This window comes from Silurus meridionalis, chromosome 4 (assembly GCF_014805685.1).
Source record: "Silurus meridionalis isolate SWU-2019-XX chromosome 4, ASM1480568v1, whole genome shotgun sequence".
In the NCBI taxonomy this organism is placed as follows: domain Eukaryota; kingdom Metazoa; phylum Chordata; class Actinopteri; order Siluriformes; family Siluridae; genus Silurus; species Silurus meridionalis.
In genome coordinates, this window is record NC_060887.1 from 20,468,143 (window position 1) to 20,486,822 (window position 18,680).

At 37.9% G+C, this 18,680-nt stretch overlaps 2 protein-coding genes across 5 annotated transcripts in view; one reads left to right on the forward strand and one right to left on the reverse strand.

Moving 5' to 3' along the window:
- The first annotated feature begins 493 nt into the window (after positions 1–493).
- On the forward strand, positions 494–7,708 carry LOC124384823. Its single transcript, XM_046847751.1, has 4 exons — positions 494–854; positions 2,027–2,091; positions 4,474–5,324; positions 6,954–7,708. The coding sequence occupies exons 1-4, from the start codon at positions 820–822 to the stop codon at positions 7,116–7,118; spliced, it is 1,116 nt and encodes a 371-aa protein (XP_046703707.1). The 5' UTR covers positions 494–819; the 3' UTR covers positions 7,119–7,708.
- Positions 7,177–18,680, reverse strand: part of plppr5b (phospholipid phosphatase related 5b) — a 40,260-nt gene continuing 28,756 nt past the window's right edge. The window contains exons 5-7 of one of the 4 annotated variants that reach the window (XM_046847752.1): positions 12,636–12,755; positions 12,286–12,419; positions 7,177–9,749 (exon numbers count right to left, since the gene is read on the reverse strand). In XM_046847752.1, coding sequence (XP_046703708.1) covers positions 12,291–12,419; positions 12,636–12,755 — 249 coding nt within the window. In that variant the 3' untranslated portion in view covers positions 7,177–9,749; positions 12,286–12,290. Of the gene's footprint in view, positions 9,750–10,137; positions 10,187–12,285; positions 12,420–12,635; positions 12,756–18,680 lie in introns of all 4 variants that reach the window. The other 3 variants (XM_046847753.1, XM_046847755.1, XM_046847754.1) reach the window with 3 other exon arrangements.

The window sequence follows — 18,680 nt, forward strand, 5'->3', positions numbered from 1 at the left end:
CCTTTTTTCATTTAATCCTGTTATGGTTAGATACAGGATTTGCAAATCAGCAAGTGCATATAGTGACTTTTGTGTTCGCTGATTCATCATGTGAAAAGGTCACAGGAAAATGGAGGCTGAAGACCTGGAGTTGAGGAGGTGTTAAGTGAAATACATGTTTCAGGTCAAACATGCTCTCTAAATATGATTTAATTATGATGCAGTAAACTATTCAGAGACAATGAATCTATGAGTCTATGAATTCTGAATGTTTAGAACAAGCTGTAAAAAAAAAAAAATGTTTATTATAATGATAGATAGATAGATAGATAGATAGATAGATAGATAGATAGATAGATAGATAGATAGATAGATAGAATTTGTAATTTGTTTGATAGATCATATGCAGAGGATTTTGGTATCCATTAAAATCTGGTTAGTTCAGGGATTTAATTACCGAACCTACGAGTGCTCCATATGTGGCGACTCACTAACATGATCCATAACTGATAGGTTGCATATTTAGTTTTTGTCTGTAGTAAAAGCATTACATTGCAGGCATAAAGCCAGTGTATAAGCTTATCAGCTTCTATTTAAAGCTGAGTGACTCGGAAATGACAGCTTTGAACTACCGCACAGAAAAACACACCTTTGTAGTTCCTGTTTACAAGCAGAACCTGTTTCCCCAGACTTCCTGCTGTTCTTCTCAACTTATGCGTCTAATGAAGTGTTACCAAGTACCCCATTGTTGTATGTCTTCATATGCTGTGTGAATGGAACTCGGTACGCATTCATGTCAAGTCGTCCAAGTATTATCTCAGTGTGGGACTAAAATGAAATATGGTTTCTGCTGAAAAGAAATCAAGGACAAAAAGGTATGTTACTTGATTTAAGCATGATTATCAGTATGTTTTTTCCACAGTATTTATACATCGAATCCAATTGAACTACTCTGATTTCAGTTCCACATCCATGTGATCTGTTTCTTTGATTTGAACATATTTTTCCCTTTCAAGCTTCGAACAATACGGACCATTTTTACACCATAGATTGAGTAGTTTTTGTGTGTAATGTTACATATTTAATTCCGTCAGTGCACAGACATGTAGACTCAGCTCGGCTGATGAGCAGGAGTCTGAAAAACAAGGATCAGAGAGGCCAGAGGCTGATCTTTGACCTGGGAAAATAAGGAGTAATGAACAGGTCTCATCATGCAGCAGGATTTTTGTTTTCTCCTCTCTGAGCTCTCAGATGCTGAAAAGCTGTGAGTTCAGTGATTGTGTCTACCTTCTTTTTTTCTCAATGATTCTGCCTCAAAGCTATCAGAGAATAAAGGATTGCAAAAAAAAACCCCACCGTGGCAAGGCATGATGACAAAGTTTCAGTAATACACAAACAGGGAGAGCTGAGAGGGAAAATGCAAATGCTTCAGGCCAGACTGGTTACTGTGGGTGTCTTAAATTGAGCAATTTTGTGTAATTCTACAACACGTGAACGTGGAATCACGTAGAGAAATAATCTGATTAGCGGAAATTAGACTTTTTTTTTCCCACAAAGATGATTACAGTCATTTCAGGACTCAGTGGACATGGGCAGCAGAGTGAGAGGTTTCATGAGCTGTACAACAAATGGACATTGATTTAGCTCCCAAGAAACTCTATGTTCGGTTCATTTCACAGCTTAGCACCAGCGGTTCATGGTCTATAATGCCATTGTGTGGTTAAGTACCTTTCTTGTCATGGTTGTTACCAAAACAACCGTATCCATCGGACCCTGGCACAAAACGTCTATTGTATTTTCTGGTAATAAACAAAAACGCACATCCAGACGTGTCATTTTGATATATTTTACTTTCTTTTAAAGTGAGTAATATGCACGTAAGGAGTCTTAGAAACGATCGAAAGGGAATCTTATAGCGTTTTTACTACGCTCTCTTTGATTTGTCTTTAATGAAAAGTCTTTTACAGCACTATCAAAAGGCCTGAAGCACTCTAATGAATGCATTCAGAACTTTCTGTTTACACGTTTGCTGCTGATGTGTCAACAGGAAAGATGAAAAGAGAGAGCTGTACTGCGGCTGGGAGAGCTCTGGTGCAGACACCGGACCAAATGGTAAGCAATCAAACCCATTCAGTCAGGCCAATTCAACACGTGTAACCGTAAATGCGTGAAATGCAAAGTACCACGAAATAAAGAGCATCAATCCGAATAGAGGAAAAAAAAAACGACCAGCAAAGTAAAATCAATGTGCTCAACAATACACTGTCCTAATGCCTGCTTAAAGCTGCAGACAGATATTAAGTGACATTTCCTTCATTCACTTCTTAAATATAATTTAGCAGTAGGATAGGACATCGAGGTCAAGTCCTGAATTACTGGCACCTTCGGCAAAAATAGGTTAAAATAATGGTATATAAAGTTGTACCCTGCACAACAATTCACCACCTTTCCCCCTGGACTTCATATTCTGTAGTGTTACAACCTATAAGTAAAATGGACCTAACTGGTATTATTTATCATGAATTTATTCAAACTGACCCATACTATTGGAGTGTGGAAAAATATCAGAATACAGTAATCCCCAGTTACCCCTGATAAACGGATGCCACCTCAAAAATGCTATTTTATATATACAGTACTGTATTAACATTTTACTTCATTTTAAAACTAATCATTTTATTTTTATTAATAAATGTCATTATTTTAACATAAAACACCATAAAAACAATTTCCTATAAGTTCTTTGGGCTATAGTGCTATCCACAAATGAGTTGTGTCAAATGCAATTCCGCGATAAACCAGGGCGGTGAAGCGTGGGATTACTGTAGTTTGCAAAATAGCTTGGCAAATAAAAAAATTGCTGAAGGTTTTGCAAAAGTATATCGCTGTTGTGAAAACCCTGAATTAGTTCTAGTGCAGCCATTTTCATTAGAAATCCATTAAATTAATTACATGTGAAATGAAACCGTCACTCGATCCCTGTATGGCTGATCCTGTTCTCCATAGTTTGTTAGTGTTTATCGAAACGAACAGTATCATGGAGACCGAGAGCTATCAAAACAAGTCTATACTGTTTTGAAAAAATTGCGGTTGTAAATTAAAACAAACAAATAAATAAATAATCCCTATTTAACTTCATTTTTTTAATCCATTAGTAACTATTTAAGGAATATGGCTGAGGACATTTATAAATGGTTAATAAACGGATAAGGAGGGTATTACAGTAGGTAGAGAAGCAGCCACAAGGCTAAAATCATTTTTAACTTGATGCTTCCACCATCATGCTTCACAGTATATGAGCAATAATGTTTACTCGAAATATCATCAGTAATTTTATAATAAAATGTAAAAAGGTTTATATTAAAATAAAAAGATTTATGACCCGGTTAACAGAAAAGGTCACCAGGCCTCCGAGTTTTTCAGTTTTCAATTATATTTCAATTATATAAATATATTTCAATTATGCATTAAAAAGAGGAAGGAAGTATTAAAAGTGGCAGTTGAAATTAGGGACATTTGGCCAAGGTTTATTGACTGCGTGGTTTAATTACATTGTTCCTTCATCTGCTGCCATGCTGAATTCCATGTGAAGATCAAAAAGCATCCATTATATGTGTTGTACAGAGAGGTGTGTGGCACGATCAGTGATCGGTCCTGACTGGGTTTGAGTAAACGGGTCTCCACAGCCCACAGGAGAATTTTTTTTCCCCCAAATAATTAAGGAATAAGTTTGGGATTTTCTCTTCAGCATACAAAAGAATGTTTGTTGGTCACATGCTTGACAAAACATATATACTTACACAGTCTGAATTGAAAAGCAGAAGTTTGCCCCATCTACCTGTGGCTCGGTGGCATTTGGGAGTAATGAGTGCCGTCCTATATCACACAGGGCTAACATTGTGAAAGAGAACCAGAAAGCAAGTCATCGATCAGAGCCGGTCCACGGCAGCTTCAGCTCTGACATTTATAGTAGGAGCCTGTGATTAATCATCAGCTTAACAAGGCTGGGGACTTTCAGCATCCCTAATGTAGTTGTTTGAACACACTCACACCACACACAAACAAGCTGACCACAAGGGAGAGAAAATGAGGGTAAGAAAATATGTAAGAAATATATATATATATATATATATATATATATATATATATATATATATATATATATATATATATATATAAAAAAAATTCTCTCAAAGCAGATTTTTTGTTTTGTTTGTTTTTTAAACCAGATACACAGAAGCAGTGTGCACGATTACTGATGAGTTTGGGGAAACTGCAAAACTTTTAATTGTTGCCAACAAGCCTCACTGCCTACTCATTCATTCACTGTGTATTCCCTACTCGCCCATTCACTGCATGCCTTAAATGCCAATATTCATGCTTGTTATTCAATTTGGGTGCACACCTACCCACTGTGGCTACACAAAAGATTCAAGCAAATTCTTAATTTTCTTTTTGCTTTTTCATTAACATGAGCATATTCTCTCATTGCAGATGATCATGCACTTTACGGCTGGCTGAAGTCTAAACAGCAGGAGAAATGCAGATATTTGGATGAAAGGAATGTTGTGATATCGCCTCATTTAACTCTTACATCCTGGTTTCCTGGAGAAGAAGAAAACGATGTGGCAGAAAAACCATACCCAAGATGCGACACATTTCAAAATAATGCTCCCTCTAATGAATCTCCCGTGGCTCTCCCGGCAAAGCCCAACGATTTGATCCGAAACACTTCAGATATGGTCTGTTTTCCAATAAAATCCATGTACACTCACTCAATGACCCATAAACAAAATATCATTTATAGCTGCAGTCCGAACACTTCGGAGCTCAAACAGAGTCAGCCTTTACTGCGGTGGGCTCCTGACACTCGTGAGCAGACATCTGAGGAAGCGGTGCCCTGGCGATGTAAAGGATTTGCTCCAGTGAACCGTCAAGCAAAACCTGCTGAACCTCTGCATCTCTATAAATGGCCAGCTGCCCAAAGACTGGAATGGTGCAACGAGAACCTGGCCAGACTGGCACATCTGGGCGTGCAATCATCCAAAAACGCACTGCCTGCTTGCAGACGCAGGTCAGTGATCCAGAGGCCATTTATGGGTCATAAACGAGTGCAGGTGCATAACAGACATGTAGAGAAAAGTTTCTGCTGGACATCAGCCTGCCCTAAAGGCCTGCTCAATGAAGATGGCACAAGGCCAACTACACTAGAAGACCCTTGTAACCAAGCCCTGTATGGCTGTTTGTGGAGTGCAGTGCAAGCAGAAGGAGAAGGATCCAGCATGAGACTGGAGCAACAAGGCAACGGTCTCAAGGTTAATGGAAACAGTGTGAGCTGGTTGTCGGTATGTAAATACTTTCTCCTGTTATACTCCACCAAAAATGGCACAGTGCTAGTACCCGCAAAAGTACCACCTAATAAAAAAAACAACTAGAATTAGTATTATTATGCCCTAACTACTGTAAATAAAGAAAAATATATAATAAGCACTAACTGATTTTAATATGCAGTTAATTGCGTGTAAAATGTGCTGATCATACAAAAATTGTAACGTTATTCATTGTGATTATGAACACTGAGAGTATTAGATAAGAGTATTGGGTACAGAGGATTTCTACAGCCTTTTGTTCAGAAGAAATCTTTTCGAGCTATTTATAGATTCAAGCACTTGAATGAGCCCTGTGTTGTTCCTAATTCATGATTTCTATTTTTGCTCTTCTGAAGATGTGGTTAATTCCGACTTCCCACCAATGGCAACCGTGCTCATGTGTCACAGTAGGAACAATGCCATTGTTACCAAGTGCGAATTGGAATGAGAAAAATACACACAACACTCAAAAGCTTCAGGTTCACTTCGATTTTACGATACTGTGTGTAGCTCCAAGAAGACAATGGCCCTCTTTATGTAGTTGCATAGAAACAAGTATTTGAAACAAGATTTGAATGCACAGAATGACGCATGAACAAATCCACACCTATTTCATTATAGAGAACAAAGTCTGAGGTGCTTTTGTCTGAGGTTCGGTGGAAGTGGGCAATTTTATAATAAAACTGTGGAAGTCCATAATTATGTAGAAAGTCACGTTCCAAACTCAACTGTAGGTAGTTCTGGAAAGTCTATTAATAGGTGGGGTTTTATGCATTGTAGCTGTTTTGTGCATAAACGCACCTGATAGACCAAGTGCTGTATTACATGATGATCCAAGTAGCACATTGAGGTAAACTTTTTTTAACTCCCACCAGAAAGGAATTTGATTGTACAGACAAACTAAATATGATTTTAAAGAATTTGTAAATTTGACTATATACAAGAATAAAATAAAGGAATAATAAATAAAAGAATGCTAATGATAAATTAGTGTTTGGACTTCAGATCGGATGGTTGAGTTCAAATCACAGTTATTCACCCAAGGAGTTGAGAATTAAGGGCCTTGGTGGTTCTAAGATAAAGTTCTATCTATCTATCTATCTATCTATCTATCTATCTATCTATCTATCTATCTATCTATCTATCTATCTATCTATCTATCTATCTATCTATCTATCTATCTATCTATCTAGTATATCTAGTATATCTATCTAGAGCCATTGTTCTAATGATTTCTAAATGTAATCAGTATTACACATCTGCATAACTATAACATATCTAAAGGAGCCGTGATCGTTTCTCTGACCATTATTCCAAGTTCACGTCCAAACATGCATCCTATTTTGACAGTGCTGCTTGGCAAACCCTGTTTAGTCAGACTCAACTGGCAGGTAACAGCTTCATATTGAGAAGAGAGGTATGTGATTATTGTGACTGAGTAGGAGGAGATCTCATTGTTCTGTTGAAAACAACATAAGAGAAAATGAGTGCATGTGGAAACAAGCAACGTGATAAAGGGCAACAGATGAATGAGACAGAGGTTACTGAATGACCGGTATAAATGGAAAGCTGCTGATGCACTTCATTTTTGTGTTTGTATCTCAGGACATTCTGTATCCATCAGGATGCCATGGGAACAGCACGTCCGCAGCCATTTCCCACGATATCACCTTATTGCACATTCTTCAAGCGCTGGAGAGCAAACCAGTGCATTTCTCACAGGTCAGAGGACAGAGACGGCTCGAAATATTTCCTAGACTGAATGCCTGAATCCATCCTTGAGAAGAATGTGATCCATTCCAAAACTCACAACACATCAGCAGCCAAACAAGGTCAGAATATATTTTATTCAAAGACGTTTTCTCTACAGTGTAAAAGGTCATGAATTGATGAGGCGCATTATTTGTAATGAAGCTGTGAGCTGAAACTAATTAAAATTCTGAAGATGCCGACCTGCAACATTCATACAAAAAAAACAACAGCTACACGTGTAGGAATGTCACAGGTGCACGGCGATATAGAAATAAGTCGTTAAAAAAAGTTCAGGAGGTTGTAAGAATGCACTTTTACAACCAAAAGCTACTGTACAAACTCTAAAAGAAATAGAAAATAGGAGTTGTGAACATAATATGTAAAATAGAAATGTTATAAACAAATCAGTATTTTAAATGAGAAATCGATTCCAGCCATTGGAGCAGTAATTCAACAAGTTATACCACAAATTCTCTCACTGTTTTTTTTTTCTTTTTCATTTGAAATTGAAGCTGAAGCACACATGGTACAATAGATATGTTTTGTTATGTTACAAGACACATAATATATACTGTACAAACTTGAGAAAATAAACTAAGAAAATCTGACAAACTCTTCTGTTTTTCAATCTTGCGCTCTGCATTTGCACTCCGTCATATTTATTCATTATTTATACCATAATACTGTTTACAAGCACTGCAGTCACTTTAGTCCACATACATTAATAGATCCTGATTACCATTAGAAGTGCTTATGCGAGTAGTAGTGTAATGGGTATTTTAAAGGATCTTCTTTTAGATTGCGGGTGACATTTGAGTAGATTAAAGTGCTGGAACTCTGATACAAAAATAGACCATATCTGGCCAAATGGGTCCATGCCAATGGTAAAGCTTTTAAATGTTATTGCTCGTCTATGATCTGGTCACATAAGCAAGCAGGGGCGACTGCAAAATGGCGGAGCATTTTTAAGTGCAGAAATTGATCATCCGGTAGCACCTTGGACTGGCTGCTAATCTTTGAGTGAGCACTGCAGTGGGGACTCGAATATTCGACTACGAAGAAATCTGCTTCCTCACCCTGTATTCGAGATTAAGATTGATTAGCAATTGAATTGATTGTAGCTGAGGTATGTCGGTTCGATCTCATGTTACAGGTGTCATCTATGGCATCTTTCCAGACATAACAGAACCATCACATTGCCAATTCATAAAACAATAATAGTTTACATAAAAATAGCACAGGTTTTAGGAACAGAATTATCTTTCAAAATAACGCTATTATCTAAATGACTGGTTCAAGTGTTGTTATAAGTATACGATCTTCTGTCACTTTCACAGGAACAACTCAAAATGATCCAGTCTGCCAATCATGTGGCAGCACACACAGGTCAAGCGCTTTAGTTCATGTTCACATCAGGCATCAGAATTGGGGAAAACATGATCTGTGGTTTTGACCCTGTCATTTTCACACATAAGAGTCTATACAGTATGGTGCAAAAAATAAAAAATAAAAAAAAACAATCCAGTATAACTTGAGAGGATAAGAGTTTCTGAAATGCTTTTCTGCTCACCGTGTTTTGAAAGGGTGGTCGTTTCAGTTAACACAAGCCTTTCTGTCCATTTTCCTCTGAACTCTCTCATCAACAAGGCCCCTAAAATGTGCCATTTTGTGTCACCTCTAGAGACTGTTAAAAGTCCTGTGGATGAAAAAATCCATGATCAGCATCCCAGCTCATATTTCTCCCCATTCTGGTGTCTAAACATTAATCAGCAGGTTCTGAAATATTTAAAACCAGCGCATCTGAGGCCAACATCCGGAGCCAGGGATCGAATTTTCCTCCATTCTGATATCTAATATGAACAATAATGGAAGCTCTGCTCCTGCGTCTGCATTTATGCAAAACTTTAACTTAGTAATTATTCCCAGGAATGCCTCTAAAAGAGCAGTGGTGATTGTCTACACAACTGATCCATTCTTTATACAGCTGAATGAGGGACAGGATGATGCGTTAGGACGGTCTATAAGGCTTCAGTTGCCACTAAATCTGCAGAATCAGTGGCTCATAAGTTCTTGGTGCCATGTCTTGAGATTCCTTGAATTTACTGATTAAAGTGCACTTCTTACACAGACTGGTATAAAACTGATGACCCGTGTTTGGGCGTGGGTAACTGTTGAGCAAACTAATGAAATATTAGGTCACATTTGTATTGACAAAAATCATACCACAATGTCTTATACATATGATACAGTGTGAAAACAAGAAGAAAATACACATCGTTAGCAATAAGTCTATATGACATAAGTGGTGAATAGTTTGTCTCACACAGACGCTGTCCCTCCAGCTACACACAGTGAATCCTGGGTTGATTTCAGTTCCAGTTGTCATGGTTCACGATCAAAAAACACGAACCAGAGGGGCAATGGGTGTGGTCGTGAGGGGTACCTTGTGCAAATAGCAGTACACAGATATGCTGAGGGGGCAGGTGCGGGAGTAGATTGTGATCCAAAATGCCACCATAGAGGAAATGACTGACGCGGGTAGTGTTGCACCATGACTATGATGACTGCACGGTAAAGAGTGTGGATGTCCAATGCGTTTGCCACACGGCTGACTCAAGGTCATGTGACTTCATCGAAGGCGATGTGATTCTGTGAGAGACAGATCAGATGACAGCACTTTAGACTACATTCAGCATATACCGTGTTTCCATCTAGAATGAAGAGCGCTAACATTTATAGTGTGTTCGTCCAAAAATGGCTACATTTATCCCTCATGCACATACAGCATGGCAAACTGTTCACGGGACCTTGCAATGCGTTCAAATAAAAACTTCTTGCAGTCTGGTGGGTCTGTAATCTTCAGGCAGCTGTCTGATTTGGTGGTAAAAAGAAAAAACAGGGAGTGGGATTTGTTTTGAGCAGCCATTCTAGCTTTTTTCCGCCTGGAAACGGATGTGTTACTGAGGTGTTAAGGAAAAGCACACCATAAAGCCGGGGATGCAGCCATGCAGCGTAGCAACCAGTGGCCTTGTGCTACCTTAATAATGTTGTTCAGCTGCCATATAACCCTTGTCTGTGGGCCACATCTGAAAACAAATGAGGCCATATCAGAGGAAAACAATGTGTATGCAGCAGTGAAGAAGAACTGACATTTAACAAACTATCAGCCAAAGGTCTATACAAATAAGGAAACATTGTTTTTTTTGTTTCCTTCACTTACGCATATTGTACAGAATTAGACCAGGGGTCTAAAAGTACACAAGAAAATGTGCATTTATGATTCACATACACACAGTTTGTACAATGCTGCCATCATTTGCATATAGAAATGCCTCCAATCTCTATATATGGTAAACAGATTTCTAATGCTTGCAGGACTGCTTATTGCAGATAATCATACCAAAAGGAATTATCTAGAGATACTATTGCATGAAGTGAAATAAATAAAAAAGGCACCTTTTCCATTTTCTTTTTCTATTGCTGTATTTGATACTATAATAATGCTTGGGAAATGCCAGGCCAGTCTCCAATTTTTACCCTGGCAGTTTCTTTCAAAAGGAATAGAGATCAACTAAAAAAATAAAAATAAAAAAAAGCACTGGGCAGACTAAATTAATTGATTAGCCACTCATCGTTCTCATTTTCTCCCTCTGCAAAGCTGTGTTTGCCAAAACTCCAAGCTAAGCATGAGCTTTTTACAGAATTAGTAACTGATATGAAATACTGATATGATGGACACTAAATAGGTGGGATGAATGCTCCTCATATCACCTGCTATTTCACTCTTCTACAACTATCGGTTTTAAAACCTCAAACAATAAAAATGGTCTGATTATATTTTGCATCGTGGTTCACCCAATCCAAAACAAAAGTACAGACACTTATATTTAAAGTGGACAAAATTGAAATGGCTGTTCAGTGATATTTGCTTTGAGGCAAAATGCTTTTGCAAGCCAGAGACATATAACTAGTAACTCCTATATTTTACACTGCATTATTTCTTCCTACCGTCGTTCACAGAGACAACTAATTTCATCTCTGTTATAGACTGTGACAGCAGCTTGAGCTAAGGGGTGTTTTAATCAACAGCTGAGCAGAACAGGATATGTCACTGTCCTCCGATGTCCCCTCTTATATACTATTCATCTATCTGTGCTTTGTCACCAAAGACAAATATCACTCATAAGCATCGCTTAAACCTTGAAAGAAGAAAAAAAGGTCATTAGTATTTTTATTAGGCAAAGTACTGTTCACACTTTACACAATCCACCCCATGCATTTCAATAACAACAACAAAAAAGCTGCAACCCAAACAGATAATAATAATAAAAAAAAAATATATATATATATATATATATATATATATATATATATATATATATATATATATATATATAAAACACAGCTGGGATTATAACAGCGAGTTGTTGTCTTGCACATGTTCTTCTTGTAACTATTGTTAATTTTGTTAAAAGGTCCATACTTAAGGTGTAATTAGCCTGTAACTGGGAGCTGGGAGTTCAGTCGTAAGGCTGCAGCATGTGGTTTAATTGATAGTTAAATGCTGGGGCTAAATCAGGAAACAAATCAGCTGTGGAGGACAGATGTGTCCGGGGAATTACATTCAGACTAAACCGTCTTAAGGAAATTGGATATTTTGTAAAGTATTATATCAAATACTTCTTGGCCTTGATAGGGCGAATCATAGGTTCTAATAATGTTACATTGGAAACAAAGAGTTATGGCCAGATTTGCCCATCTAGAAATAATAAAACAAATCTTGAGCTACACATGGCCAAAAAAAATCAAATGTGGCTCTGGGACAATCAACCTCTATTAGCTGACCTTTGACTCAAATGGTGTTGTCAAAAGACTTAGACCAATTGATTCAGGTTTGCAGCCGCACTAATGTAAAAGAACAGCGATGTTTTAATCCAAGTTTAAAGCAGACAATTGATGGTGGTTTGTCTGCTTCAGATTAAAAGAGGACAGGGGAAAAACACTATATAGGACAGGGTGAATCAGATAGCAGGGCCAAACACTCTGGATACCAGGCTGACTATAAACAGGTCGTTGGTTTATTCATGCTTTTATGAATGCATGGGATCTGGTTTAAACAGGGATTTAATAACATCAGGGTGTATTCCAGAGGCTTGGCACTCGCCGCTCACACAGGTGCTCCTACGTTTATTATTGCCTTGTGCTCTGCAGATGGTCAAATCGGCTTCTTTTGCCTGCGATCCAGTCAAAGAAGCTCAGGAGGCGCGATTTCAGAGAGCGGGGTGTCAATGCCTCTTCTTCCTCTCTTAGTTCAGCCATCTGAGAGACGGCCATATGTACAACACACACACACACACACACAGACAGGCACATCTAGCCGACGAGGCAGCTATCGAGAGCTTATTTGAAACATCTTCATTCTTCAATATTAAATTTTCAGCAAAGACTATTTTAGAGGTCAAACATTCCTGCCGGTATAAATGACAGCATTAGTCTGGGTGGATATTGGTGTAGGTAAATGCAGCTGCGTTGTACCTGGGAGGCGATATATTTTTCCAGGGGACTCTCCACCCTGGGCGAGCCCATCATTTCCTCCTGCTGGGGGTCTTCACTTAACATCTGGCTTCCTTTGAAATTATGGATCACACACACAACCTGAAACAGTGTAAAGCAGCCATGTGTCAGTTGTTGACGATTCTAAAAGTACCTATATTTGGGAAGGAAGCAGCAGCATGTCATTTTGTAGCTAAAAGTAGGAAGAAAAGCCAAAGGCACAACCATTCTATGGAGGGTTAATGGTTTTTTTTATGTGAACCAGTAAGCTGTACCTTTGAGCAGATATAAAAAAATGCATCTAAATTCATGCAAATCATAAACAGAATTTTTGGTGATGTCAATCCGAAGTGAAACTAGGGAAATTCTTAACTGCCGTGTCACTGCTCACTTTCCAGTGGTTAAATAAAGGCGTGCACCAAGCACACATTGCACTGCACAAAGTGAGCATTTCTCCTCATTAGGAATGTTGGGACTTAAATCACAGATAATCAGCACAATGTGGCTCCAAACCTTTAGTGTGTGTTTTAAAGAGAACCGTCTTAAAATTACATTATGCACAGCTTAATATAGTAGAGCTTGGCTATGTCGCTGTTTTATATGAAACGTTTTAACATTCCTTCATTCATTTTGCTAACAGACTGCTGCCCTGCAGTCCTAACCAGAATTCATGAATATTAGAGGATGCTCTGCATTAGTTCACCTCACTGCCCCTTCTTCTCTCTCCTGCCTTAATTTCTCACCACTTTTTGACTCTGAGCTCTTAAAGATATCTAATGCCAGGCTTATAGCAACAATATATTATAAGACTCGTGTGCAAATGGTGTTGATAATTTATTCAATAAAGCACACCATCACAAAGCAAAGTGGGTCACATTTATGGTTATTGGCTCTCACAGCTATACATCACCCATGCAAATTCTTTTACTCATATGCTACCAATCAACATAGTACATGCAGCACCCCACTAAAACACATCTACAATTATTACAATAGAGTCTCTTAATATGTAAATGAGAAGATAATGAATATACATGCAGCCATTGCTGTGGTATTATAGTATAGCAGACATACAGAAAGATGGAGAAAAGAAAACGTTTCAAAAAACCCCTAGCATATTCGGGTGGCATAGACACATGCAAAAACCTCCATGATAAAGGATGTCTTTGTTGAACAGATGTTTGTATATTGTATTTTATGTATAAAAAGAAAAATTATCATATGCATGTGTGTGTATATATATATATACACACACACACACACACACACACACATATACATATACATTTGTGGCATTTAGCAGACGCCCTTGTCCAGAGCAATGAATAAATCTACACTGGTACGCCAGAAACTTAATATAAATATACCTCTTGAATTCTACAAAGCAAACTTAGAAAGTGCTAATTAAAGTGATTTAGGAAGAGGAAGGTCTTCAAGAAGGTCTTGAAGATAGCCAGGGTCTCCGCTATATGGACACCTAGGGTTAGGGTTAGGGTTATCTCATTCTGAGAGAAGGTGGTACCAGTCGAGCAGTGCTGGAGGATCTGAGACTCCGTGCTGCAGTGCGAGGTGTGATGAGGTCTCTGCAGTAATAGGATGCTTGTCCATTTTTGGCCTTGTAGGCAAGCATCAGTGTTTTGAATCTGATATGTGCAGCTACTGGAAGCCAGTGAAGGGAAAGCAGCAGTGGGGTGGTGTGGGACAACTTAGGCAGATTGAACACAAGTCGTGCAGCTGCGTTTTGGATCATTTGCAGTGGACGAATAGCATTCAGAGGAAAACCGGCCAGCAGAGAGTTGCAGTAGTCCAGTCTTAAAATGACAAGAGACTGAACAAGCACCTGTTCAGCCTGTGTGGACAGAAATGGTCGAATCCATCAGATGTTGAAGAGAAGAAATCGACAGGAACAAGCCACATTAGTGATATGTGAGAAGAAGGACAGTTGATTGTCCATAGTTACCCCAAGGTTACGAGCAGTGGCTAAAGGGGAGAGCAGAAAGTCATGAAGAGTTATTCAGAGATCTTGACCTGGAGGTGAAGCCTCGGAATACACACACACACACACACACACACACACACACACACACACACACACAGTGGTACCTCAGAATACAAATGTAATGTATGCCGGTACACGATTCGCACTCTGAAATATTCATATACTGATACGAATTTTAACATAAGGAATAATGTAAAGTGTGATAATTCCTTCCAAATGACCCCTAATATTAACATACATATAAAAATACCACCAATATGCACTAATATGATTTAGTATTTCGCATTTAAGAATGGTGCCTTAACATCTAAAAGAGGAAAAGATTATCTTTACTGGGTACTTTACCTGTAAGAAGAGTGAATGCAGGCATGATGGAGACTTTCAGAGGAGGAGGAGGAGAATTATTGTTCGGAAGGAGACGAATCTCACTAGGGCATAATAGGCACATTATAGTGTATGTGATACTGTTCAGTGATAAATATTAACGAAACAAAGACACAGTGCTCTAAGACAGTGCTCTCACTATGAATTGAAGACGCGAACCGAGGGTTAAGAGGTGTGGGACGCACTACGGAGGAACCTTCGTCCCTTCGAATTTCAGCCCGCGAGATTTGGATGATTCGTATTCTAAATTTTTATGCGATTTTTGATTTGTATTGTAAATTATATGTATTCGGGGGCATTTTTATTCAGAGGTACCACTGTGTATATATATAAATAAGTGTTAATGTTTTTGGGTTTTTTTTAACAATGAACAAAATGGAAAGCTGCACATAGTTTTTGAAGGAACTTAACAGGTAGGTTGTTCCAAACATCTTGGAGAATTAATAAGAAATAATCCTCTGTAGCTGTAGGCTGCCTCAAATCCTTCTGTCTCTTCATGTAATCCCACAAAGACTCAATGCTGTTGAAATCAGGGCTCTGTCCATCGCTTCCAGGACTCCTCGTTCTGAACATAGTTCTTAATGGCTATATGTTTGGGGTTGTTGTCCTGCTGCAGAATAAATCTGGTGCCAATCTGATGACTCCCTGATGGTGAGTATCTCCCTCTATTTCTCTGCATTAAGAACACTGTTAATCCCCATCAAATCGTCCACACCATTTGCAAAAATGCAGCAAGTTTGGCTGTTCCACATTGTTTAGCCTCTTACACAGCTGTTTCTTTAAAGACTATGTTTCAACCTATATATAAAATTAATAATCATTAGCACCTGCTTGGCATAACTGGTTAATCACACACCTGACTCTGATCCTGACTTTGTGCAAGTGTAAAGGGTGGTCACACTAGTTATTGATTTGATTTTGATTTTTCTTTTGCTCGCTCACTTTGCCGTTTTGTAAATTAATAAATAAAAAAAAATGAAAAAAAAAATTATTTATATTTAACTGATCTTGTAATTCTGTATATTTCGACACATTAAGAGCATGTTAGCTATTTAATTAGCCTTCTTTTCACCCAGAAGTGTCTTTTTACTACAGAACAAAAACAGCAATGCCAAAGTCCAGTGTGTTCACTACACGACTAAAGACAGGGACAACATGAATTTGCCTAGATAAAACTGGGTGTAGAAAGTAAACACATGGATTTCATGATCTGTTTCCTTTCTTCTTCAGTGCAATGTCCTTTCACTTCAATCGGGTGAATTGAAAACTTGCTTAATCTGAACTCTGCTTATTTGTCTCCCTAATTGCTGTAGCAAAAGGTCAGAAAACAACTAAGCAACAGTGTATTTTAGTGAGAACACTGCTATATTATATATATATATATATATATATATATATATATATATATATATATATATATATATATATATATATATATTTCCTGCTAAAACGTTAAATGAGAGTTTATTGTAGATCATCAAATATTGATAGAAATAATTGCTTACTTAGGTCTTTATTTTTCTATAATTTAAATAACTTAGAAAGCCACAAGTAGAAAAACACTCCTACTCTCTGATCACTTCTGACATAACCTAGCCTCTGATAACCTAATTACTGTCAAAAAATATAAATTGAATTTTTTCATAGGTTTTTTTCAAGGCATTAAAATAGACATATTCTTTGGAACATTTCACAGATTCCTCGCCATCTTTCTATCTCTTATGAAATTGGTAAGAAAAATCACCATTACAATGAAAGGCATGTGCATTTTATATAATCTCCCCTCCAAATAATATCATCTTGAGTTCTTGAGTTCCCTAAAGGCCCTGCAGTAAATTGATGGGTGCCAGAGTGACTAAGCAGCTCCTCCACACTGTCACTGTGTATCTCTAAGATCTCTTGGCTCTCAGACTCTTTTACAGCCTGTTCAGTAAAGCTCGGCATATCGCTGGTACAAATCTCTTCATCCCACAACATGCAGATTCAAATGACACAAGCCGGTGCACATTAATCAAACATATATGCAGCACCCTCATGCATCACTGATGAAGCAAAACATGACATTAGGAGAGGGTGAGATACAGTTATACTATGATATACAATATGGATTACAATGTATAGATTTACTAATTTGATTGCCATGTTTTTTATTTAATGTCTAAAATTCAGTCAACAATATAGTGTACAATATAGCACAAACATTAATAACAATCATATCACTACTGTATTGTGATATTGCCCAGCCGGGCATGACATTATCCCATGCTGATTGCATTAAAACAAAACATGCATTTTTCTTAAAAATGTAAGGATAGGAATCCTGCATTCCAGAGACCACCTTGTGATAATATTATATTAATCAACCTGTTTCCCATCTTGTGTTACATCCGGGGTATATGGTCTTATCTGGGAAAGGCTTGATTGAAATTAAATTGCACTCACATTAGTCTTTCCACTCGTCGTTTGCAGATAAAAATGGACTCCCATGACCTACATCAGCAACCTGATGAACGAAATCTATATACCTCACACACAGTGGAATATGAGTCATATTGGCAACCTGAAAGCTTGCAATTAAATTCCGACAATCTATAAACCAGGGGTCACCAACATGGTGCCTGCGGGCTTTTTCTAAAAATAGCTGTTTCCTACCTTGTTAAATAATTGTTGATACTTTTTATGAGAAACCATTAACATGATCAGTGTCTTCACATACATGAATATCATTAATTATTAATAATAACATATAATAAAAGGTAAATTGAGCAACTTTGTTATATCAGATCAAACTGAAAACTGTGTGTATCAAACTGGTAGCCCTTCACATTAATCGGTACCCAAGAAGTAGCTCTCAGTTTCAAAAAGGTTGGTGACCCCTGCTATAAACACTAAAAGGCTATATGTCTATTGGTCATCAGCTCATTTTTCCATCTATCCTGCAAAGGGCTACATAAAACCTAGGCAAGCTACATAAGAAACATCTATTTAGAGAGACAAATCACGTCTACATTTAAAACGATCCAAACGATCTAAAGGTTTAAGGAGAGCACATGTTATAAGCTTGCACAGACCAGTTTGAAAAAGTCACCAGTTCTTTCTCGGCTAAATAGTAAGTAGAGGATACAATGTTCACAGTGAGGGTCAACTTAGTTCCCTGCTGCCCAGAGCACAAGTGACACATGCAGAGAGAACAATTGCGGCTGCACCTGCATTCTTCTTTCACAATAGCACGGAGAGCTCGGGAATACAAGACGAATTTCGCATGTACAAGAACACCTCTACAGACTGAGGCTTCTGGAAGTGAAGAAACAATACCATCTCTATGCATGCTACATCCTAAATATATAAGTAGCTTTGTTGCATGTTTGTCTAGAAAGAAAGAGAGACAGAATCAGTGAATGAAACTTGAGCTACACCAGCTATAATGACAGCATCACTCTGTCATTCTGTTCAATTGTGCATTGAAAAAGGTTACAAAAAAGGTCAGTATCAGACCAGTACTGGGGGAAAGAATGAAAGGTGGCACTTTTTTGCAAACTATATCTATATATGTTATGTAAATCCACAACACACACTACAGTTCAGACAAGTCACTTTACAGACGTGCATGTTTTTATACAGTGGAAAAAAACAGTATTTGCCAA

Coding starts and splice junctions, on each gene's coding strand:
- LOC124384823 (XM_046847751.1), top strand. CDS start 820: ATGGTTTCTGCTGAAAAGAAATCAAGGACAAAAAG. Junction 855..2,026: donor AAGAAATCAAGGACAAAAAG/GTATGTTACTTG, acceptor ATGTGTCAACAG/GAAAGATGAAAAGAGAGAGC. Junction 2,092..4,473: donor TGCAGACACCGGACCAAATG/GTAAGCAATCAA, acceptor CTCTCATTGCAG/ATGATCATGCACTTTACGGC.